The 27448-nt window shown below is 35.8% G+C and overlaps 1 protein-coding gene across 1 annotated transcript in view; it reads left to right on the top strand.

The window, feature by feature from the left end:
• The window catches only part of LOC121856200 (MAP kinase-activating death domain protein-like), an 89132-nt gene extending 62978 nt beyond the window's left edge, over window positions 1–26154 (top strand). Inside the window, exons 41-45 of the mRNA XM_042351545.1 lie at window positions 635–814; window positions 15295–15303; window positions 17609–17681; window positions 19028–19074; window positions 19790–26154. Of these exons, the coding sequence (XP_042207479.1) occupies window positions 635–814; window positions 15295–15303; window positions 17609–17681; window positions 19028–19074; window positions 19790–19933 (453 nt within the window). The 3' untranslated portion in view covers window positions 19934–26154. The remainder of the gene's footprint in view (window positions 1–634; window positions 815–15294; window positions 15304–17608; window positions 17682–19027; window positions 19075–19789) is intronic.
• Window positions 26155–27448: the final 1294 nt, after the last annotated feature.

Genomic DNA, 27448 nt, shown 5'->3' on the forward strand with positions numbered 1-27448 from the left:
CATTAACATGAGAACTGCAATTATTTAAAGGGGCCAATGTACTGTACCACATCTAGTTCTGCTTCTAATGCATCTGGTTCAGTAATACTGTTTTCAGGTGTTCAATCATTTTGGGACAAGCTTATTGAATTATATTAAGCCATAACTACCAATCCTTTATTTTCCATATTCTTATTTGCCGTGTCCTGAGATGACCCGAGACCCTGTTACTCTCACAGCTACCATAGTACTGTGCTGTTAATACTGGACTAGACAGGACCTACCGTAGTGCAGACATCACATCACTTGATTTATGAAGAATCAACTTACAAATAGTTTTCTGTATTGGAACCTTTATTTAAATGGAGGGGTTCCTGTACAGTAATTATTTTATATGGTTAGGTTAGGAAATTAATCACTGAAAACAATGTGTTCACTTAAGGTCAATAGTGCTTGTGATTGTTTATACTGTACTGGTGTTCATAATAACTACCTCAGTAATAGTTAGTTTACAGAATGATCACATCTGTAACAGTACTGTAAGTTTATATTCTCATTTATTCTTATTAAAGATGTACAAATCATTCCTTTTAAGCTGATTTTCATATCAATTTCATAATAAACCAAAATGTTTATGTAAATTGTACTTTTGCAGTGTAAAGACCTCTACTACTGCATAAAGGAGGCCATGGAACGAGCAGCAGCAAGAGGTGTGGGAGCTCTGCCTGGCGTAGAGCTAGGCGGAGAGTTCCCAGTGCAAGATATGAAGACCGGTGAAGGCGGCCTCCTGCAAGTGTGCATGGAGGGCGTGGGACTGCTCTTCGCCACCAGCAAGGTACGAACAGGGGAGAGGGAGATGAGGACTTCTTTTAGGCACCCATTTCTGGTGTCGTAGTCAACGTCCTCGTCACCTCTCTTTGTTGACTGCCTCTCTTGTTCCTCCTCCTCTAATTTTTGGATCATGTTTGGGCTCTCCTATTTTATCTCGCTTGGCTGTTGTGCTCCAGGGCTGCTCAGGTTGGTTTCATACATAACGTTTAGCTTGGTCCAGCGTCTTCAGAGTAGAATGTCACCCACTTCCAGGTCCTCTGCTCAGGGACCTCCACCAGCAAATTCAAGAGGTTGTGGCAGACTCAACATATAACTTAACACACTTTTAATAGAATTGAAAGAAGCTGCACTTCTTATTCTTTATTTCTAATAGTGGGTTGAAAATGGATACAGATTTCTTTCTATTTGTTTTTAATGTGCATGCAGATTAGTTGAGTGTAACATGAGTAGGTACTTGATCTGCCTCTTTAACATTGTATTTGTATTTTGTCAATCTAACAACAGACATTTCCACCACAGGTTCATAATTTTCTTTGATAAATAAACCAAACATTAGCAATAGTCCATACACTAAAACAGTTATATGTGTTTTTTTTAAAGACAGTTAATAGTTGGCTGAAGGATAAAGAATATTTCTTAGTTATTTTATGCATTAACTTGAATGGTAATTAAAGAAGTATATATCATAAAGTAGCACAAGAGATCTGTGTTACTTGCTGATCTTAGAAGACTTTGTATAGTGTTATTAAAGAACACCACAATGTTCATGTTAGGTTTATGCTCCTAAGTCATATTTGTAGTCACCAGGAGACACACAGAAGGGTCTAAATTTATGCATGTAAATTAATATTGGTTGATTTTATGATAAGGTCACCATTGTACTTGTTAAGATGTAGTTGCATTATCAATTATTGGTGATTCAGCCGGTAGTGGAAAGAGGCAGGGGGTAGCAGGGTGAGCCAGCAGCAGTGTGTGATGTGAGGGAACATATGCACAAGTCTTGTACAGTCATTCCAAAAGGTATCTTTACGGTGGGGTCTGATGAATTTCAAAATGAACAATGTGGCTCCTGTGGTCTCGGTGGGGTTGTTAAAATCCTGCGTCGGTTGTGGTATATTGTCTCGCACAAAATCATACAGATACCTTTTGGGGTGACAGTACATTCACGTGTGTTTAGCAGCGGCTGTTTCACTAGATGTCATCAGGATTACTTGTTCTGTAGTTTTGATTTCTTCTAGTTACTGTACACCGGTCTTGGTCATATAACTTTGGTGGTTTAGGGAGCAGTACAGATTTGCTTTTATTAATTACCATGAGAAGGGTCAGGCTAGATTGCTCACCATAATGCTGTTGGAATTATATTTGTCTCATCGTAATGTAGTCAAGTCCTGTGCAGCTTGGTAACTGATATATTTCTTATAAGTTTCAGTACAAAGTTAGTGCCAACACACATTAACTTAAGTGAAGAGAATTTTGACTGAATTTCAATACTCTGAGCAGGTTTATATTACAGTACTGTATATACTCTCGGTTCAAAGTTATTCTAACATTCTCCAAGAACCACTCTATATTATTCATAGGATTTTGTGTACTAAAGTTTTTTTTCTGATGTATCTTGATCTCCATTTGAAAATGTCTTCAGTATAATTTTAATTCTATGAAGAGGTTGGGTAGTTGTCATCTGATAGCCATCCTCTCTTACGTAATATTTAAGGTAACGGAAACATCATCATCTCCCCGTACCTGTACAGTATTTCAGTTTGTTTACCTGTCGATGAACTCTCTCATGCCTTCATCTTTCTCACCAGAATATTATATCAACCAGTATATTGTGTCCATGAGCATAATTTGCTCACTGACATATTACATTCACCAAAATATTAATATTTTTAGCATATTACATCAACCAACATAATATGTCCACCACCATGTAAATTCCCCAACATATTATGTTTTATCAAAATATTACAGTCATCAATGTATCACTTCCACAAATTTATGACCCATTTTGGTCATGAACAGTTACAGCAGTCTAAAGACGCCTGTTAATAAAACACACACACACACACACGCATGAAAATAAAGTTAAGTGAGTAAACACCATGGAGTGTTGATCATGCAGATATTATCACCTGCTTTGATGAAGTTGTGTAAACAACGAGAGAAAGTGAAGGCACTGCCCTCTTGTGACAAAGAATCTCATCTTCCTTCCTTCTGATAATGATTAGAAGCATTACAGTTACTAGACAAACACATTAATTTTCCAAACAGTTAATTACTGCATTTAGGTAATCAAATTTTGGTAATCTCCCCTCACAAAAGTCTTGGATATGCTCAACATTTTCATTAATACACCCTGTACAGTATACAGTATCCTTATTGTATATACAGTACGCACACTTTAGTTTTATTTTTACCCGGTCACTTTGCTCTCTACATCCATGTACAGTATTTGACTTATGAATCTCTAATCCTTGTTGATATTTTTTGTTGTATAAATGGCAAGGAAACTAACTCTCTGGAATTGCTTGTAAATTGTGCTGGAGTTTATTGCACATAAGGATTTAAGTAACGAGTTTGTTGCGTTTTAAGGGCCATGTAAAGGAGCATATGCATAACTAGTCTCAGAATATTGATACTGGTAACTGTATATATTGTGATGTGTAACAATATTCTGTATCAGTTATTTTCAGCAAGGAAGAAAAGATCTGTAATAAATGTTCTTTTCGTGGGAGTTAACAATGGTTACAGCTTAAGCAAATTTGATTAGATTATATGTGGGAGAAAATCGGATCGAATTGTATATGGGAACCATTAATAACAAGTGAAATGAAAACTGTGTAGCAAGAGACATGTGATACATTACAGTGTAAGAGCTATACTGTATCGCCTCATCAGTAAATCACCTTAGTTAATTAAAGAGATTATCACATCTTTATACAAACATAAAAGATGCCTGATAATAACACAGCCACACACAGACACTTCAGTACCTGTTAAGTTGGAGACAGAAATTTTAACAGTTAAGATAATTGCTTCCTCACCTATGGTAGCTGAGTTGACTTATCAGTTTACAGATGCAGTACAGTACAGTACTGCTTCCTTCATGGTGATAATTCTCCTGACTTAGAGTTAAGAACACAAAGTAGCCTGGGTCAGTCTGTCATACCCAGGAATAACTCTTAGATTGTATTCAACTATTCTTAACATTTTAATTTTTCTTTGGTAAGATACAACTTGGAGAACACAGTTCTTCCCTCAGTAATAGTGACTTGATGATACAGCAGACACTGTATGTGCAGGTTCTAAGTATGAACCTAGTGTGTATCATGAGCAGTTTTAAAATGAATTGAACCTTCCTGAGAGTGTTTTATTATGAAGCCTCTCTAGTCTTTTGACAACCACCAGAAGGGAAGGTGGAAAGCCTGCTTATAGTTGCTGCATGAGCATTGTTGTCATGGTTCATGTGTCCCAGCTTCTTGACACTTAATATTGTCAGTCAGTGGAAGGCTTAACCTAAGGATGCTTAGTGGTGGTATTTTCCAGGTCATTTATGCAGGTGGTTTTTTTTATCCAGTACCTGTATACTGTACTACTGTATTGTACATTAGGGTTGCCACAAGCACTTTTTGTAATTATCTCCTCAGAGTTTATCATTATCATGAAGCTTTACATAAATATTATAGGCACACTGAGACAACTGATGGAGTTTTATTACAACTGAAGCTACAAGTTTCTTTATGAGAAGTGTGTATGGTACTTTGTTTTATACTGTTTATAGATCCACATATTGAAATACTAGCAGTTATAAATGTTAATTCTTTTATTTAGTATTACATTCAAATTCAGTCTTGCTTTAGGATAGTGGGTAATTTGTTGAGTGATTGTTAACATTTTTAATCAAGTGTAATGCAGGAACAACATTAAATGCTTCTCATTTTGCAAAAGCAAAATGAAAAGCGTGTACAGTAATATGTATAAATGTATATTTAATTAGGCTTCCACTTCATATGCAGGGGCCATATTAATTTACACCTGTAAATTCATTTGTACATCCATCACTAGTTTCATCCCAGTGAGATCTGTCCACATCTAAACTTCACAAGCAGACATTTAGAACACAATAATTTGATTAAGAAGAGTTTGAGGTATTTATCATAACAGTTTAATGATAAGTGTTGTATACTGAGGAAGATTGTATTTTGGAGAGCTTAATCCAGCCTTTGTGTAAGGATCTGAAGATGTTACCTTCTAAAGTACAGACACATGAAACTGAAGCACCATGATGCTTGTTGTCACGTTTAACTCTTCATCTTCAAAACTCTACCTTGAATTTTGACACAGACTTAAATTCAGCATTCATCACTTTGTTTAGTGGTAATAATTGTCCTTATAAAGCATTGAGATAAAGTATATGCTATGGGTTTGGAAAAGTTTATGAAGACCTCCCCCAAATTGTCTCACTTGGACCGATGACCAACTTATTGTGTAATAAGTCCTAATTAAGAATGACCTTAAGAAAATGAGAGCAGTGGAAATGATAAAGTTAAACAGTATTATTAGTATTGTAGTAATTGATGGGACACAGACTGAAGTTGTTTTAGGTGAAGACATTGGAAAGACGGGGATTAAATACCCTGTGTAGTACACGACAATATATGGAGTCTGTAGGGACGTGTGGATGACAAGATAGTGACGGATTTTTATGATTCTGTATTGTAAAACTTAAATTTTGGAGAGGAAATTGTCATTAAAGTTAAGAGGGGAAGAGTTAAGTGATAGGTTGAGTTAGGTAGATATTTATTCAGTAAAATTGTCACATATGTTGACATTCAAGGTATACAATGTACACATACACTGCAGGTGTACAAACAATGTACATAGACAGTGTGGGCATAAAAACAATGTGTATAGATATTGAAAGTCTGCAAATACTACTTGGAAAAAATAATTAATCCGTTAATGTTACTAATATTTAGTAACATGTCCGTGGAGTTGTGCCAGAGGAATGGTACAACACTGAAAGTAGTGGAGACGAGATAATTATACAAGGACAAGTTATTAGAGATGAATCTCTGAATAATCAGCTTAAGTGGGCAGAGTGAGCACAGTATTCAGTCAATGTTCCTGTCTTAACTCACCATGATGATGATGATGATGATGATGATGATGATGATGATGATGATGATGATGATGATGATGAAGACAGCTGAAACATTTATATTTTCATGGGAGGCTTTATGCACTTATTCTGTGTCATTTATTGTAGACTTGAGTATTGTTAGGAGAGAGGTTGAGATAGATTTCCTTGCCTTTTATTCTTTACATCAGAACGAGTAATATTTTCTGTTCTTCATTCTCCCATAATTCTTAGTTTGTGAATACAGTACAGTAGATCCCAAGATATTGTGACTGTACATTACTGCTTGTTTCTAGGTTCAGATGAATGGCTGTGTCTTTTATGTACATTATGCAGGACTCATTGGCATTTAATTTAAGTCATAGGTGTTAAAGATTTGGAGTGTATAGATGGTTAGTGGCTACAGTGGGGGGTGATGAAGGTGATCATAGGGAGGATGTGTCTGTGAGCTGGGGTTATCACAAGGAGGGACAACCTTTTTTAAGTGCATGCCTCAGTAATTCTTGACATGTTTTGGGGACAATTATGATTTGTAAATTATAATTATTGATTTATCTTGATTTTAAATGATGTTTGGTAGGCTGCAGAATCTGAATTGAGGTCTGGAACTGTCCTGTGGGCCATTAGGGGTTGATCAGTGTTGTGAGGCAAATCAGAGCTTCCAAATTATACACACACATTATATTTGTATAAATCATCTCGACTGATTGGTTGATGCTGATTGTGTTTGGTATTTATTTAATTCCAGTTTCTGTTGATTGGCTTCACTTAATTCTTACTCAAGATTAATATTTGAAAAATTATAGGAGTTATCGCTTAGGAGACCACGTTCTGATTGGTGCCACGCTGATATGTTTCTGCTTTTGTTTAAACCATTGTCGCCACTTTAGTTGACAGGATTGTGGTGTATACGAGGTGTGTGTGTACTGGGTTTGTTGAGCATAAGCAGTCTATATCCTGAGTTGGTCTTGTACACAGGGACTCACATCGATGCATTATAAACTTCATTTAAGAACGGATGATACAGCATCTTCAATATAATGTTTCTAATGATTTATCGATTAAAGTACATGATTAGAAAAATGCTTTGAAATTTTAGCTAATAAATTTGGTTCTCTCCTTATACATTAGTTTCTTTTTTACTCAGCAACACTTAGGTACTTTACACCATTGGGTTTACTTGTTGATGGTGGAAGAACCTTTTGGTAGCATAACTCACTAGGTGCTGAGTGCTAAGAATTTGGGTAATTAGCACCTCTGTAGCCACCTTGCACCATAACCAGGTTCTTGTTATGAATTAATTTAGTGTGTGGGTATGTGAGATGACAATACAGATTTGGGTTTAATTTCTGTTATACTTTGTTGATTATTTTAGGTCTTTTGCCTCTTTTCCATAGTTTGTGTTATGTGAAGAATTACATCATTTACAGTGACTTTGTTGACATCATTATCATAGTTCTCTGCACACCAACATGAAATTTACCCACTCAGTTGGTTATTGTTTGTTCTTAATACTTTCCCATTCAGTAGCATTAAGTTTTCTCAGTTCTCCACATGCAGTACAGTACTCAGTGTATGTTAGCTGATGTAAAGGTGTTCTACCTTTTGAAAATAAATTTTATGTACAGAATTTGAAAATATAAATTATGGAAAGTGGGTCCCATAGGCCTGACTGCTTGTTAGGGGCACTGTAGATACAGCACAATATATACTAAGCCTTTACTACACAAGGAGGCACTGCACTTGACCACCATCACTTCCCCAAAAGCAAAGTTAGGTATCCAGATACAATTTGGTGAGCTGGGGTTGGCCTAAGTGACACTTAAGACGGGAGACAATCACTTTATTCATATGGCCACTTTACCCCTTGAAAATTAATTATTATGGTGATATATGTGGACAGTGGAAACAAGCTGAACATGCCAGCCACAGGTTGTTAGCATATAATCTCTGACTAGCCTGAGCCCAGGTTCTCAAATGTTTGTATAATAATAATTCCTTATAACTGAAGAAGTAAGAATGCACCACATTGGTTGACTGAAGCTTTCTTTGTGAGAGGAATGGAGGGAGGTTATGCCTCACACATGGCAGCCTTACACCAATACCCACACCACAACCTTTTGTTTGTATGACATCAGGCACCGTGGCCCATATCATCCTCCCCAACCCCCAGTGAGCCTTGATGACCTGGGATGTCACCTCCAACCTCTGTGACTTGTGCTTCATACTTGGGTCAGCTGCTATCTACTTTCCTCTGCTGCTTCATCTCAGGTTGCTTCTTTTCTGCCATAAGTACCCAGTACTGGACTGGTGTTTCCAGGGTACACTTGTGCTTCCTACTCTTGTCTACCTTCCTGGTGGTGGGACTTAAGCCAGAGCAGGTGATAGAGCCTAGGTTAGCTGACCTCCAGTTTTTAATTAGAATCTATAATAAATTTATTTTTATCAATATCTTATTTCTAGAAAGAGAACAGAGCTTGGCTGGTAATGTTTACGTAGGGTGGGTGGGTCCACAAAGAGTGACTTGTGAGTACGTATCACATCAGCTGTGAACATTGACCCAAATTTTCTTTCAGATCTAAGTTTAGCTGCCACCTGGTGGCATTACATGATTTCAATGCCAAGAAATGCTGCCTTATTTTTTTTCTGGAAGTAAGATCCTCACCCATATCACAGCGACTGTTAGGATACATAATGTAAATGTAGTGGGGTTACTGTGTGTTTGTGTGCGTGCATGCTGCTCTGTTCACGGTGTTCAGACTCAATAGGCTTTAGTTTTGCCTAATATGGGTGAAATCTTGATAGTAAATATATTTCCACCATTGCTGAAGTTAAATCATTAACAAATCTTGGACCAGTAAGATTGCTGGTTACCATTCTGAAGTAGTTCTGTGTATTAACATTAGAGAAACAGATGAAGAGCTGGATATTCTTGTGTGTTGCCTTCATCCCAAATAAAGCTAAGTAAACAAAGTACTGTAAGTTAGTAAGTTATAAATTGTTCTTATCCGTGAATGAAATCTATAAATATTCATGGTAGTTATGAACATCATTTACGGTATATCAGTACATCTTTATCACTTAGTGACCTGTCCAAGTATCCATCGTTTAACTTTAGGGTTACATTCCTGAAAAATCTAACGTTAAGCGAAATTATCGTCAAATGAGGGATAACAGCAAAGCTCGGAGGGCTCAAGCGACAGGGTGGTAAACACTGAGTACAGCCTCCCTAATAATAATAATAATAATAATAATACTTTAATAATAATAATAATAATAATAATAATAATAATAATAATAATAATAATAATAGTAATAAAAGAGTACACAAGCACATACAGTACAGGGCTGCATTCAAAGTCCACAAAATCCCTGACATTTTTAATACTTAAACTTATTGGGAAAGTTAGGTGTTGGTCCATAAGTGACATGATATACTGTAGTAGTGCTCTCAAGTCCTGGTGAAAGCTCTGCATCATGTATATATCACGGCACCAGATCCCTGAATACTGGAGCAATGCGTTCATTCATCCACGCTCGCTCCTTGGCACACGTAGCTTGAATCAGCCTAATGTCCATACAATTATTTCAGAGTCTCAGATTTTACTATAAATATTTCCTTTAAATTGAAGGTGTAAGAATTTATCTAACCTGTTGATTTAAACTACCCAGTAAATCACAAACATTACGTCAAAATTACAGAGCCTTTACTAGATACCATGTGTATTTCTTTACTTTCACTAAACACTAGTCAAGGGGATAAATTTTAATATTCTGGACTGGTGCTCAGTGAAAATATCTTGTGAAGGTAGAGTCTTGGTGTACTGGGCCGAGTGTTGCTTGCTGGGCACACTTAAGCTTGTTGTTTAGACTGTTGACACATTTGTTTGTACAGTATATAATCAATTTATTTTAAAATACCGAATATAAGATTAAATTTAAAAATGCAAATCTATTAATTTTATTTCAGCTGGTGTGCTTGATGTTAAGGATGATAGTTTATTGAATGTGAGAGAAGAGTACTGTACTGTACTGTACTGTGTTAAGAACAAGTGGCACCAACTGTGTGGACTTAATATTAGTTTATGAAGAATTATAAGAACAAGATCAACTATTATTCATGTTTGTGTTAATAGACACTTCCATTAGGAGGCATTTTTTTTAAGTCTCTCATCAGTTATTTTTAAAAAAATATTAGCCAAAATTGAAATAGAATTTAAATTCAGAATTTAGTAAAATTCTTTTAGTTTAAAAAAAATTGAGATGGAGAGCTGTGAGTATGGCCAAAGTGTCTCCTGACACAGAATATGTTGTTCCTTATATCATTACCTGCTGTTGACACTGTCACTGTTTGTGTTACACTGTGTAGGAATATATATTACAGTATTGTCATGGAGGCACACATCAATGGTGCTTTGTTGTTTAGGGGAGACCATTAGGTACAGTGGGGAGCATATGCCATCCCCCTCCCAGTGTTCTGAGACCTACGGCATGGCTGCTAGGTTCTGGATATTCATCATTTTCCTGATAAAACTCTTAATTTCTCACACACAATGTTATCTTTTAAGGTTACTCTGGCTGTCCTTTTGTTTACTCTTATATTCTACATACACACCACTGGGTGAGGGATACTATAGTGAACCAGTAGGAACATATGCCACTACAGTACTTATAATGAACCACATACTGTAATGTATTTTAACTTTTGCATGATAATTACTTACTTTCATGAATAGTTGCATGGTAGTTTAAGATTATCATGAATTAACTTTGTAAGGCGTCACAGGTTATACCAATTATATTATTATAATTAATTAAACATGTAGAATTATTGTAACATAAAGTAATTTACTTTATTATGGATTTCCCAATATGTAGTGTGACTTAACAGATATGATTATGGTTTGAGATTGTTAAGTTTGATTTATTTAGAGCATTATTGGGTGAACTGTGGTTAAATAAATCTTAAGGTTACTTGTTCTAGGATATAGCAGGGCTTAGAACAGACAGACAAATGCTTATTCACTGTCACTTCTTTTTCTTCTTTGGTTTGGTAGTACAGTAGTCACAGGTATTGTGGGATCTGTCGCACTTGTTTGTGATGATAGCTGCTGCTTCGTGAAATATTCTATTATTGAAGTTTCCGATACTGTACTGTACTGGACTGTACTGTACTGTACTGTTCAAACTAGTGGTGCAGTTTTTCCTGGAACAATAACAGTGTGAGGTGGATGAAATAGCTGATACAACTACAGTATACACTTTTATACAGCATGCTGTATTATGCAGTTAACAGAGCAATATTAATTCAGACTTTACTTTGATATGGTAATGAGACTTGACAATCTCTTGGTGTCTGTATACAGTATTGCACACTGGAAATGTAGTGGAAGGATTAATGCACACACACAAAGATGAATTATTTGAAGAATGGAATTTGAAATGCATTTACTTATACATTAATTAGTTTACTTTAGTAGTGGTTTTAGCATAGATGTTTTTAGCTGAGTAAAGAATGTTGGGTGTGTTAACACTCCACACTTATATTACATAATATTCTTAAGTGACTTACTACTGTACTACATTGTGTGTAGGGCATAGAAGCTGAATTGATACAACACTCACCTTTTGTCTTAAGGGTTACTGGTTCAATCCCTGGGCAATCTCAATTCTGCCAGCTGTAAATGTGCACCAAACCTTACAGTTGGGGCACTGAAGTGTATTGTAGGCCATGCTGCCTCCTGTGTACTGAAGTCTTAGTATACAGCATGCAGTATCCCAATGACCCTGAAGGACAGTCATGCCTATGGAACCCACTTTCACAACTGTATCTATTCAAGGGAAAATAGTTTTTTAATTCAAATGAAAGACATGAAATACTAAAAGGTGCTCATTTTGTTAACTCCTTTGTTCTAATAAGCAATTGCTTGTTTAAGAGGAATTGTTTTTGTAGAACATTATGAATTATTTCTGTTGAATTTATAAAACTTCCATTAGTTTTTTACCAAAAGGTAATCCAGATGAGTACAGTAAATTAGATAATTACTTAGAAGTGCATTAAGTTATGTCATTGATTGCTGATTAAAAAAGGTGCCAATTTAGGTGAGCATAATACGCTGTTTACAATAACTTGATATTGACACACCACACTTAAACAAGGTGAGAACATTAAGACTATGAAGCAGCACTTTAGGTTACCATATAGTACTGTACATGTTCATACTTGTTAACCAAACCCCATACAAGATGGAGTAGGTAAAGCCCAGTTTCTCCAACCAGGTTTTATGTGTGTGTGTGTGTGTGTGTGTCTCACGACAAACACATGAAGTCGATTGTAAAAAAAAACATTGCCATGTTTATTACAAATTTTGTAGCTACATTCATAAGTATTAACACTATTTTAACTAATACACCTTTTTTTTTTCATTACATGTTCTTGTTAATCACATGTACTACATAAACTCAATAATCACATAACTGTTACACACCTAGTTTACCCAACAGCCACAGCAAGCACAATGGTGGCCATGAAGAAGGAAGGTGACCTGTCTAGAATCCCCACATTGACGTCATTGTCTTGATATCTTTTCTTAAGACCATTAATGGAAAGATTACATATTTGAATACTGTTTGATCACTACAGTCATATTGATGTTGGCTAAGAGATCTTTTTCTTTCTATTGATTAACCCCTTGGTTACTGCATGGCTGATCCATCATAAATACATATACTGTACTTGGTGAAGGTATTATCTCTGATCAGCTCGGCCTCCATACATACAAGTACCAGCAACAATTCAAGTTAAAAGGCATTATTAGAGCATTGAAGTTACCCTCCCCCCCCCTGGTAATGCTTAGTTTATTAAGAATATTTTGAATATTTATTTTTGTATGAATAAAAAGATAAAGTTTATTTGAATAAACCAGTGTAGTGTAACACTGATCCACCCTAGTTCAAGTCATTCTAGAGTCAGTCAAAGAATTATTGCATAACAACAGTTAACATTTTTCCTTGTCAATAATGATATTGTAGTATTAAACTGCATCCTCAGTAATAGTATAGATATCTTCAGTCATCGCAGAAGTCCAGAATTCATAACTCTTATATAAGATCTAATACAGAAAGCAATAGGAAAAGTTATTTAAAAATTTTCAACTGTTGCCAGCCATAGACCACAACACATAGTCCTTCAATAGCTTTGTTGTTGTTTGAAAAGTGTGTAAAGTATTCATTAATACTTGTGCTTCAATTATGATTGAAAACATGTAGAGTATCACATGGCTAATGGGGTCACCTTAATATTCATATTTTTACCAGAATTAAAAGTACAGTAATACTAAGTGAATAATGAATATATTAATCTTATTTTTGAGAGGTGATGTCACTAATTCAGAAAAGAGTAAACCTGAATAATAGCTGGATGTCAAAATTTATTAGGAAATAATGTAGACTTACTATGTAAGATATGGCCTCTGGATTTAAATGAATAAAGGAGTATTGGTACAGTATAGCCAGCAAGAGTTTTAAATTTGTTGCCATATTCAAGGTAAGTAAATAGATTGTTTTCCCATATAAATGTATTTGTGAATAACTAAAAAATAAAAAATTAATTATTTTGGCATCTTTACCTACATTACTCCAACATTGGCCATGCCTTGCATTATTGAGAAATTTTAATAAGGTTCATTTTCATAATTTATGGATTCAAAATTCATTTCCCATCAATTGTTTGTTGAAGCAAACTTCAGTAACAATAGTATTTTGTGGTTCATCCTCAATATAAAACTAAGTTCATAATGATTGGCTGAAGTTCGTTGAATATTGAAGATGTGTCTGACGTAAATAACACCTAGTCACCAGGTGTGTGGGTTTATGGGAGTCACTGTGGTGGCTTGTTGTTGAAGCTTTGTGGTAACCAAGGAGTTAAGTCGTTCACGTCTGGGGAAGTGTTCTTGTGCCTCACTCTGAGTGTCGAGTATGAATTGCTGAGTGTGAGTACTGTAGTAGTTTAAGCTGAAAGGAAAAATGTAAAGATATGAATTGTGTTTGTTTTCCATCAGTTGTCATATGATTAAAGTGTGGTGATAGTTAGTTTTTGAAATACATTATATAGATTTTGAAGAGTTGAAATGGATAATTGGGACACACACACACACACACACACACACACACACACACACACACACTCACAAGAAACATTCACTACACATAAAGTTTTAATGCATTACTTTAAGTCTTCAATTAACAGTGTGTGATACAAGGGTTCATTAGTGCGGTGGCTCACTATAGGATGTTCAATGATATTAATAAACCAGACATGACCACTACAGAACACACTTGAAGAATTTATGCTCTTGATAATGAACACTGATTTAAAGTTATCATATTTTTATTATTAATCTCAAACAAAACTCACAAGTAATATTTTTTGTGTATGGGTACTGAGGGAAGATGCACTTATACAGTACATAATGAGAGTTTACACCTACATACTTGTTACAGAGTTTATTTTTAAGAGTATTTGAGGTGCTGTATGTGTGGAGACATATTTTTGTTATATTTTTAAGTAAATATTTTTCCTAATATTCTTCAAATTTTTAATGGAATATCCTCTTTTTTCAAATGTCAGCCATGTTTTGTTTTTTTCATGACCAACCCTCTTTGTTGGAATGATCTGCTTTGTGATTTTTTGTGTAGTGGGCCGTGCGTTGTGTTGGGTCTCTGGTCCGGTGCGTCGATCTCACCTTCCGCTCTCTCCTGCATGATAACCCCGCCTAGCGTCCGTTCTCCTCTGGGACCAGCCAGTCTCCCCTCAGTTGGCCATCTAATTCTTTCACCTCACTCTTGTGCTCACCCTCCCACCTAACATGTGGTTGCTGCCCGTGGTGCTGCTGCTGGTGAAGAAGACTAAAGCAGTCCCATTCATCACATCCCTCCTACATTCATTCCATTTTCCTTCCATCCACATCGTAGTCTCTCTTCTCTCCGTAATACTCGATTGTCTTTTGTTACAATCATTTCTTACTGCAGAGGGAACTTTGGAGATGGTCCTTGGTAATCACGGAGAACCCCCTTAGATGTAGATGCTAAATCACTATTAGTAGTTGCTAATGGCAGCTGTAGTTTCACAATAAAATTGCGCTGGCCCTTGTTAGTAAATAGCATATAAACACATTTAGATATATAATAATTATATGACCTTTACATTAAGGAAAGTTTTACTCTTCTGGTGTGTCTCTGGACACTGCATATGCTCAAAGTTGTTTGTTTTTCATGGTGCCGTTTCTCACATTTTCTTTTGTTTTCCTTTTTTGTATCCCTGCTCGCCGTCTTCATCATAAAAGGATTTCGAGGTGAATATGGAAAGAGATACTGGACTCCAGTATAACTCGTGTAGTGCAGTACTTGGCTGTAGTTGTGAATAGTGGTTCTGTTTTGTTGACCTCTACCACGCGTGTCCTAAGTCCTCTCCCCCACCCTACACCTGGTCTTACCCTAGACACTGTTATCCCTTTCTCTCAGTACCAGTGGTAACTATCCAGTTTTGTTTTGCTACCTTTCAGTTCCCTGTGATATTTTATGTTTTTTATGGCAAACCCAACCACCATTTTGACCAGCTCTGCAGAATCGTGTGTCTGGTCGGTTGCCAAACACCAGAAGCATGTCCTAGCCAATCAGCACAAGGAGTCTCTGAGTTTAGCCAGGCAGCACTAGGAATCCTGTAACGTTAGAGCCAATCAGCACTGGAAGTTTGTAATTTCTTAGCCAATCAGCACTAGGAATATGATATTCCAACCAATCAGATCTTCCCAGTCCGCACACACACAGAGTCCCTATTTTTATTTGACCATCTCTGAAGTATTCCTTGTTTGATTTTGTTGGTTGATTTGAAGTATAGACAATAGTTTGTAGTGGTGCGTGTATCTTAGATCTGTTTGCTTTGGTATGCTAACATATACACAATATGCCTTGATCTGACTGATTTACACAGCATATTCATTTTAAAATTACCTTGATTTTATTTCTCTGCCATTAAGATTAAAGTCAATATTTCACCATGATTTGTGACTCCTTTTATCAGTGAGGTTATGGGCATTGTGTTTTACTTGCTCTTTCTAATGCTGTTTCTTGTTTCATCTTTTAAATTCCATTTTTTGAAATATTCTTATTTTGAGCCTTGAAAGACTGGAAGTTACAAAGATAAACACATGGCTCATTCCATGTTATGTTCAATGCTTTTTTGTAAACAAATGAAATAGATAAAAGATGCTATTATATATCTAAACTCTTACACACATGTCAAGAATACAGACATTCTAAGATTACATATGAGAAGATTATATCCAAAAATATGTGATCTTTATTGCAAAGAGTCAACGTTGACCCTTGGTATCAGAAATTCAAAAAAATTAGTGCTAGGGAAAACTACACGTGGGATTCAATTCCTTTACTCCTCTGCAAACCCTAAATCCCTTTTCTTTCTTCTTATTCTGCATTTGTTCTTATTTCTCTTGCATGCTCACTTCTGTCTGTGTTTTGACCAAAAACAGGCATCTGTACAGATGGATGGTAGAAGGGATGGAGAGACAACTGAGAGAGAAGAAAGTAGACAAATTGTTCCAAAGAATTTGTGTATCAGCTCAGTACTATCATCAAAAACATTGGAAAGCTATAGTGTGAGTTAAGATTGGTGCATTACTCTTAGGTGTTGTGTGGCTAGACACATAACACCTTACTAATTTATCTTTTGATGCTACGCATTCAGTCTCCCTCTCCATGCCTTTGAGTGTGTCAGGCTCAGCTTGTTATGAAACTACAGAGCAGTCAGCTAATTACCAGTACTCTATGCAATATTATCTCTCAGTGGCTGTAAGACACAGTATTAATTACATTACCAACTAAATATAAAGGTGCTGATCCTGACACTTCTGTATACTATCTGTTATATAAGTAGTAATTATTTATTTTTTATTTATTTATTTTATAAAAAAAAAGATTGCTGATTAGTTTGATGGTTTACAACTGTAAATTCTTGTTGATTGAAAATTATTGATTTTATATTAAGTGTTTTGTGTACAGTAATATTTGCTGTCTAACTCATCGGCAGTCTATCACCGCCTAAGGTTTGGTCTTGAGTTCACTTCCTAAAGTAAAAAAAAAAAAAAAGAAAAGAGTACTTCCCTTAATGGAGTCTGTACTTACGTCTGTCTTGTGTAAACATGACTAGAGCTTTTAAAGAATAATAACATCACCATTAGTCTGCCAGAAATTGCACTGAAACAATGTGACGTCAAGTTATGTAAGTACTGTACTGTTTAGGTACAATAAAAATCACTGATATATTTATAATACTTTTGTTTCATGAATACAGTTTAGACATTTGTACTTGCATCAGGTGTTGGAGTGAATACATTGATTCATTTTATTTTTCAAGTCATGCTCTTTGAAGTTTCTGTGCCGCCTCTGCAGATTATTGGATAAGCTTGTACTGTACATACTTAAAGTAAAGATTATGTAGAGACTCATACTAAGGAACACTTGTGAAGGAGTTGGTTATGGATTGCTAGTAGCCTGTATTTGTCATCAACATCCGGGTTATTGCTCATAGCCCAGAGCTTTGGTAGATGTTTAAGAGTTTTCAATATCGTTTTCTTTCAGTTCTTCGTTCGGTTGGACCATATCAGAAAGTGCTTCACTCAGAAGGGAGGAATATTTGTGTTGGAGGAGTACAGTAAGTAATACACCATTATTGACTTACCCATGTATTTCTTTAACTTGTCTTAACATTATTTATCTGCTGTCTAATAATGTTTTCTATTTTAAGCAGAGATTATTCAAGTAACAGGGAATTTTTGAAGAGATGCAATGGGTTACAACTGCAGTCCCACTCAGTATAGTAGTAGAAACAGGAGGAAACATATCGCAAGAACAGGCTTAGTAAATGTCTAAAAATAATGGCTGCTGGTACCTGAAGCATCCTGTTGGAGAGATTATTTTTTGGATTTTTAGCAAAGGTTTGATACTTTTCTGGATTGTGGTAGTGGTAATTTTTTCCTTGATTATGGGAGGGGTTTCAACTTTAATAGATTTTGACCTATGGGATGGTGGTCCTTCCTGGGATGGTTTTAAGGAAGATGGTGACAATGAGAGGTGGTTGCATTTAAAAGAGCATCATAAACCCATTATAAGTGACTGTTTACCACTTGGGGTGCATAAGAGGAGTCTCAGAGCACAGCAGACATCCTTACACAGCACTGAGACCAGGTTCAGACTGACAATAAGAGACGATTAATTTTTATTCGAGCTAAAACGTGCCCTGAGAGCTGTTGTACTGTAAAGAGAATGCAATAGATAACAGCACTGTCCAGGTCTGCTTACTACTGTATTTAAGCTAAACCAATCAGCTGTAATGATGGTGTGTGTAAGAGAGAGAGAGAGAGACTAACTGCTGTCACCTCACAACAAACTTTAAGGGAATGCCAGATACCAGCAGCTGTGGGCTGGACAACTCAATCCAGAGGACATGCCATGAGGTGAGAGGAGCTTGATGAAGACAGTTGTGAGGCAGAAACTGGTCAAGAAGTGGGTGATCCTCTTCTTGTGACTAAACAGTGAACTCACTTAGGTTACCAGAGAATGTTACTGGGTAGGTCTTGTGTTCCTTCCACCAGTAACACAAGTTTTCCTCAGGTGATGATTTGGGAAATTTGCTACAGAAGTAACCAGTATAGATATATGCTTCACCATTCGTAGTTTCTAAATGTCTCAATGCTGTTCAATTTAACGGAGATGCTGCTAAAAAACTGTACTGTACATTGCTTCATGTTGTGGCCTTTAAATGGTACAGGTAATTTTTGATAACATCAGTAGTTTTTAATATGTTCTTCTTTAACTCATTGTTTGATTTGATATAAAATTGTAAACTGTCAAGCAAGGTTTAATCAGTAGATAGCATCATAATATTATGTGAGAAATTCAAGAAAACACTTAGGAAATTATGGGCTCAAGCATCTAGGAAAAATGCTCTGTAATGAATTGATTATTAATTTTTGTATTCTAAGAATATTTTTATTTCAGATCCCAAAACCCGCCACGTTATACAACGGAAATACAAATCTGCGATGGTAAGTTAAGTTGGTGATCCCTTTCTGTACATTACTCTACGTACATGTTATTATATACGTACTGTATGTGTATATCTACGGCTTACCGGTAAATACTGTACTGTACAGGTACTGTTTAGGTTTAATGTTGTGGGATGGATAGAATTTATGGAGGTACAATACATACCTAAGTCTTAAACTGAGAGAGCATACTGCACCCTGCTTCTCCGAGCAGTGCACAGCTTCCTTCAGTGTGGTAAGCTCCGTAGAGACAGCATCCTCCGTGTTCCTCTTAAACAAGGACTTGAACAGGATACTAAAGTTTTTGACTCTGGTAATAGTTAAGAAGGATAAGCCAGGAAAACTATGTATATCCAGTGCCTACATGGAGGCTTTAGGAAATACACAGCTAGTACGTACTGTATATTTTAGATGTACAGATAATGTTTTTAGTAGAAGACTATTATGTGGCCCTTTATAGTTGTCACACAAGTGGGCATGGCATCTCATATCTCAGACACTTTGAGAAAATGTGGCTTGGAGATTGTCTTGGTTATTTAATGTCTTAATAGAAGGAGCAATATGAATACTAAAGTAAGAATGGGTGATAGTGAAAATTGTCAAGTCTGAGAAAGGGTTGCAGAGATGGGAAAAATATGATGTTTAGTGATTAATGGAGGTGAACTTGCTGTTGTTTATTTAAATTATGCTCTCCTAATGCAAGATAATTCAACAGGCAGATCAGATTTGCTATGCAGTGCTGTGTGTGTTCTCGTATGTGGCCGCCGGCAGTGAGCAGAAGAAAATGGAAGTGGCTCAAGAGCACGCCAAACTTGCTGCCGCTGCTGCTTCTGCTGCTGCTGCATATAGGCGACAGTGAATGATGTTGACTAGGTTAACTGCTCACTGGTAGGAACAAGGATTGTTATTGATCTTATAGCTACATAATTTAGCACACAGTCAGAAGATTGTGATGCCGTTGAAATTTACACACATTCTCTGGATCTCTTTCAAAATTTAACTTTCCTTATGTTTAATATCTTAATAACCAATTTGAACTTTTGGGATGAGGAACAAACTCTGTTGTTTTTTTATTAAGAATATGATGAAAGTGCAATAAATTATATCATACAGTGGTATTAAAATTTTGTAATATTTAATCTTATTATAACAAACTTTTTTGTATGTAGGATATGTTAATAAATTGAGTTTTATAATTCAGTAATTAAATCTGACTCGTGATAAATCATGCCTAGTAGTGGAGGATTATTTAAGTTTATTGATGAATTTCGTGTATAACATAATTATCACTGACAGTTTGAAATGTTTAAATGATGAATTTTTGCTTTTGTGGGTCAGATAGTGTAAACTTTAATCAATCCTTTGGTTCCTCTAAGTTAAAGTCTCTTGTGAATTTGAAACTGACAATAGTTGTTTGGTCAATTAGATCATCAACCCTTTGTGTACAGGGTCCTCTCTCTGCTGAATAAAATCATTTTGTATTAGCCAAATAAAATATTAAAAGAGGCGTCCCCATAGTGAAGGGGTTTGAAAAAATAAAAGTTGATTTCAAATTTTTTTCCATTACAAGTAAAGTAACAATTATAATGATAAGGCAGAGAGACGTGGGAAGAATTACCCCGATAGAACATAGGTGTTAACACTCTATCATTATGTCAGAGATGTAGTTGGAGTGTCTGAGTCTTTGTTATCAGTAAATAAAGGATGCATATCATGGGTAAGGATTTCTTTCAGTAAATGTCTCCTGCACTCCCAGAGGAAGAGCACCAGTGCGTTAATAGTTGATGGATCGCCAACACGTTGTATCCATTTCAGCAGCTGAATCAGTGTACCAGTAGGCTTCTTGCAGCATAACTAACAACACTAATATAAAGCTCCTCTGAACTAATGACTGTTTTTTTTTTATTGTTATATCTTGTACTGTATGTGAAATATTGTAAATTTCTTATTTTGATAGACACTGGTAGTGCACTGGTGCTATAAAATTAGTATTACATTGTAGAATACTTAATAATTTTTACAATATGTGTTGTAAATGTATTGAATATTGTGTGTAAATTATTGTACATTGTGTAGATAATTTACATATTGTTACTGTAAGTAGTATGCGAGACAGCCACATAAATGTGTACGTGTTTTGTTATTGGCTTTCTGAGTTTGTTCCGTGTGTTACTAGACATCAGTGCCTACCACAGTAATAGATATCTTAGGTGTAGATTAGTTGAGTAGAAAGTTGAAGGTTATTTCTGTTACCTAGATTAGGTATGTAGGTATATTAATCCTATGAAATTTTTTACAAATAACCGGAGTTTGAAGATAAAAATCCATAATTTTCTACGATGGGATGATGAATAAAAATGAAATGGTGGGCACAAAATGCTGCTTCAACGTTGAATCAACACTGAACTGACATCGTGACTTTTGAAGCGTCACTTCAAGGTTAAAGCAGCATGGAGTTGCTCACCAGGGAATATTACTGTATTACAATCTAGTAGCTAATACTTTATATTTTCTAATTGATTCATGTAAAGTTGGCAATATTATCTCTGTAGATCTTTTATTCCTCTCCTTTAACACTTGGTCTATTTGTGTTCTGTATAGTCATCCTCAGAATGCATTATTGTCAGTATTACATTCTTGACAGGATTCTTTGGTATTGTAAGAATTACATTACTTGTAGTAAATGATATTTGAGTGAAAATATGTTCATTATTTATATATTTAATATTTTCTAGATCATAAATAAAACATGAGTTGAATTTAAAGAAAGAAAAAAGAAAAGTTCTCTGATAGATTAATATTTTCACCGTTGTTAATATTGATTTTTATAAACCCAAACCAGAGATCGTAATACAGTAAAGAAAATGTGTGGCTGTAGTGTACTGTACTGGCATCATTACACGAAAGGAAATTTGTTGTGGCTTTACGAACTGTGTATGATGCTCATAGTTTTCACTGAGAGTTTTGAAGAATGATAGTTATTAGTTATGTTTTAGTTTACATTTAAAAAGTATTTGAGTATCATTTATTTGAACATGTAGTTTTCTTATGATTTATTAATACCAAAATTATGATATACTTTTCTTGGCAGCAGAATTTTACCAGATAGTATTTACAGAGATCAATGCTTCAATGAAAATAATTACATCAGTTTCTTTTAGTAAATTCTTCTGTGTAAGTGAATCATTTACAGTAAATTTTCTAATGTTCAGACGCAAAAGGTCACTATTTTACATGAAACCCAAAAAGATCGTGCTTAAAAATAGAACTTATTTGAGCCAGAGTGCAGGACAAGATCACTTCCTGTGTGTCTGCTATAAACACGTATTTTCCACTTGCACTACACCCGTCCCCACACCCTCTTACCCTACACCCCTCTCCCTACACCCCTGTCCCCACACCCTCTTATAACACCCATGACCTACCCTACACCCCTATCCCTACACCCTCTTATGATACCCATGACTTGCACTACACCCTATCAGGACACCCCTACCTCATAGACCATTATATCATCCTTGCTCTAAGACTCATGAAATACCTACCCCAAGACCCCATCACAACACCCCAGCCTACAACCATGTCACAACCTCCTGTTTTTTTTTGCCTCTATGGATGGTAATCAACTGGAAATCCATTTTTGTTATTACTCTGTCCTTTCTTCTCTTGTTACTATCAATATATTGTTTGGTTCTTTTTTTGGAGGAGAGTGTCTTGCAATATAAATGAGGTTCTACTGTATATTATTTTATTTTGTCTTTATATATGTATCAACCATGTAACATACTGTACTGTACCTTCTTTCACTATGCAGCAGCTATGGTTCTAAAGTGAAACAGCCTTGTGGCATTAAAGTGTAGGTGCAGAGTTCTGTAATCAACCTGTCCAATGCTTGTCCAGCCATATCTAAAAAAAATTCTTACATTGAATTGTTATAGTAAAGCAGTTAAGAGCTCTGGAAAAACTTGTTTACATGTATAAACTCACTTATAAAGGAATTTCAGTTTACAGAAATGATGAGATCTTCGTATTGCTTTATCTCTTAGACGCCTGAAATAATATCCAAGACAAACTTGACAATAAATTGTTACATGCTGTGTACAAGATTATCCTGGTTCATCAAAGAATATTGTGGTTCAATTTAGGAAAACATTTTCAAAGAGCCAGTAGCCTGTAGACTCATTTATTTTAGGGGCTAATTCAAATTTTTGGGCTGGTAAACTTTATATAACTTCAAAAGAAAATTGTGTGCAATAAATAGTGGTTTACACATATCAACAATGTGCCAGTGACAGGGCAGCCCCCAGCTCATGCCTGTGAATCTTGAACGTTGCCTAAGAAGTGTACGGTACATCGGGCTGGAAGTATTCTCAAATTTCAAGTTAGTGAAATTCTTTTTATCTAGAATCATATTATTAATCATTTTTCTGTGCCCTCATCTGTGACCTGAGCTAAGATAAGTGCCACAGACGTCATCAACAGCTAGACAGTTGCCTAAAATAACAGAAAAATAATTAATTGTGACCTTACCCGTGAAATGGATAAATGTCACTCTTTTTTTTATTGGGGTTGGTGTTATGTTTTCTGTACATCCACCAATGCTTCACATACTGTATACACCCAATTCAATATTAACAATTGTGTGCCATTTCCTGGGTAAAGTCACACATTCAGTAATGTGATGTTTGTTATGATTTAGTCAACTTTCATTCCATTATCAAGTATAATTTTGCCTTGCTCCATGATACATTACACTTAGTACTATACTGAACAATTTACACTATACTATTTTGATTTTTTTTCTTCATATAAGGGACGTCTTTTCATATAACACTACTTATGCTCATATATTTTATTCATATACAGTCCTGAACTTTACACTTCATGGAATGTTGTGAATTTTGATGCTGGAATTAAGGACATTTACAGTGTTTCTTGGAGTAACCAAAAGAATGTTAAGCACTTTAGCAATAGAAAATAAGAATGATTGGTGTCTTTATGAGTAACCAAGAGAGACAGAGTGAAAGATTATGTTATGGGCTGTAAAATGTTTAGTGTTCCTCAAAGCAACAGAGAGTCAAACATTGTTACGTCTAACTAATGTTGTTATCCATTCCGGGGCCGTGAACATGGACGTCATTCGTGTTGTCTGAAATCAGAAATATTAATTTTCGCATGTGACTTTTATGTGCCTTTGATAATACAAAAATAAAGTAATTCTCGCATACACTGAGCATTGCCTTGGTGTGTAAGCATATAATATGGGAAGGGTTATATCTAATTTCTTGACTGAATCATTATTTCTCAAGATGATGGAATCTGTTTTGGTGGCTAACAGATTGAGCTCAAGAAACTCAAGGGTAGAGCTGCACTGATAATGACCTAGTATAGTTACGTGACACAACGGTTGGTCTTCTTGTGGTTTTCAATTTAACTTGATAATTATATAACTGTGTGTAAGTATTTGAGGTTGCCGTATAACTAAAAAAATGTGTTGGAAATAAGTGCAGTAGTTCTTTCAATATCATGATTACAGTATACAATTTCATACTTGTAGGATTTGTTTATTATTATTGTCCGAGAGATAAGTGGTTACATTTATTCCATAATATGCAAATAATGTGATGTAAGGGTCATGTGGAGAGCCTTCTACATGATGAACACAGTATATATATATATAAATAAACCTAAACTCTTTGTGATCGTACTGTATCTGCATAAAAATATTCTCTGTAAAAACAAATGAACTTGCTGTATACAAAGTCATAAAATTAGTGTTTAAAATTATATGAATTTCCTGTACAATATTTTTCATGTCCTTTATCTTTGAAACAGGAGTATTGTTACTTGTATAATACAGTCCTCAGTAACTATTACAGGTGTTGTATTTGCACGACATTCATCTTAAAAGTAGAACCTCATCATGTTTGTCAGAGAAGTTCTTATGGTTACATCTCACTTCACCAGGCCATGCATGACTTATTCCAAATTACATTTTTCACCCAATCAACAACTTGGTAATTTTTGTTATTGTAATACTTGATGTGCCCATTTCTTCATTAAGAGGATAAATAAAAGAAGTCAGGTTCTTTCAGATTACTGAATAATGATTTTGCAACAGTTATAGAGCATAAATATTGTTCTTGACACGTTATGTCATGAGAAGCATTAAAAAGAGTAATATTGGAGTAAAATATTAATGTATTGAATATTAAAACCTAAATACTTAATACTCAGTAACAGTTTTGTTTCAAGTCAAATATTAGAACAATTGAATTAGTCTAAAAATTCTATTACAAATACATCCCATTTTTTTAAACAAGTGCAGTAAAACCCTGAGGATACAAACCTTATAGTTAATATGAGGGAACAGCTCATGAGCACAGTACCACACAGAGGGTCCTGCCCACGTGGACCAACACAGTCTTTGTGGTCAGTGTGAGGTAAGTACAGTACAGTATAGACAAAATAATAAATGTTATTATCAGTATAGTCTTCTGAATATAAGGAAGATGTCTTTGAGCTCCTATCACTCACCTTGTATTGACCAACCCCAAACATCATCAGAATTAATCAGGACACCTCTGATTATAAGGTACAGTAGTTAGAATGACCCATATTACAGGTAGGACTTTCTGCAGCATTTTTTTTTTCTTAAGAACAACTTGTGGCTACAGTAAGTAAGGTTTGTATCAAAGGAGTTTTACATTGTCACATCATATGTTGGGTGCCATAAATTGGAGTACAGTATTGGAATTGCAGTACTGTACTAGATCAGGATTTTGAAGATATCTGGATATGTTACACATTCAGTCTTTAGCACTTGACTTCTATAAACACATTGTATGTAACAACACTTGGAGAATGATGGCTTCTGTATTGAAATTGTGATACTTGCTATTTTCTATTTCACCTGAAACATCCTATATCATACACACAGCAAATAACACGAAATTTAAGGCTTTAATGTAACCCTCAAAAGATCCACATTAATAATGTTGAGCCAAAACTGGCCAGTGTGAGGATCTTTCCTATACACTACTGTGGAGGGACATATCAATAAAGCCATGTGTTCACAGAGTCTCTTCTTATTTATCCTAACAGTGTAACTCTTGTAAGGGACGTTTCCTGGTGCTTCCAACACCTGTCTCCTACCATACTCTTTACTCCTAGCCATTTGCCCCTTTGTTTAGGTTTCTGCAGCCCTAGATGGTGCATCAAGGGTTGCCTGTGGCTTGAGACTCGATGATTATCTGTCATTGTTCATGTGGTATCTGTCATTGTTCATGTGGTATCTGTCATTGTTCATGTGGTATCTGTCATTGTTCATGTGGTTTACCAAAAATGTTGCCCGGGTATCAGTCTTGTTGCTAGAACTGTTTGTATTGTTTTCCTGCCCCGTGTCACCTCCTTCAATAGTAACTAACTCTGGGAGTCCATAGACATGGCTGTATTCAAGATCGTTTAGCTTGGGATCTCCCTTTGAGGATTGCCCACCTTTTGCTTTCAAGAAGCGTAGTGAATCCTCAAGGCGAGAGCAATGCTCAAGGATTTTACTGGAATTTTTATGAGAAGGGTGTCTTTGCCTTGACGTTCTTAATGTGTACACATGCACACACACACAGACACACACACATACAAAAAAGTACAGTATGTGGTTCACACAGTAAATTCTATATGATCAGTGATATATACCAACGTGAAAACGTTAACCACAAGCTCACTCCGCTGGATACCATGGAAACATGGACACGCTACCCTCACGCGCCCCGGGCTTTTAGTTAGCCGCGTTACCAAACAGATGCCGTTGATCGGAGCTCAGTGGCTCACATTTTTTTTTTATCGGTAAAGGTAGACGCTTTCCCGTCTTTCTTATTATAGTCTGCAATTTTACCTAGAATTAACTTTTAACTGTTACACCGGCTGCATAGCCCGAATTTTGAACGTCATTCATCTTGCTGTATGTATAACAATTCCCGGCCGGAAAAAGAAAGGTTGTGGACCCCTGACAGACAACGTTCAGACGATCCGTGCCTTGCACACTATCGCCATCTGTTGATCCCGCAGTTAACTATATGCTATGTGGCTTATGCGGTTTCCACCTTGCTTTCCTGTCTTTCTTATTATTGTCTTTATTTTATTCTAGGTTGCGATGCTTTCCCAATCTGACGTACATAATTTACATTACAATTGCTACATGGAATGCAGTAAGCACTTCTGTTTACATTGTAGGTTGGGCTATTCTTTTATATATATATATATATATAAAACACGATGCAAATGATGAAAATTTAATGAATGAATCTATGGAGGGGTAATACCCCCTTGCCCCCCCTTCTGCGGACGCCCATGAAGGATAGAATTGTGACTCGGT

The sequence above is a fragment of the Homarus americanus genome, unplaced genomic scaffold (genome assembly GCF_018991925.1).
Source record: "Homarus americanus isolate GMGI-L3 unplaced genomic scaffold, GMGI_Hamer_2.0 scaffold48016, whole genome shotgun sequence".
NCBI lineage: Eukaryota > Metazoa > Arthropoda > Malacostraca > Decapoda > Nephropidae > Homarus > Homarus americanus.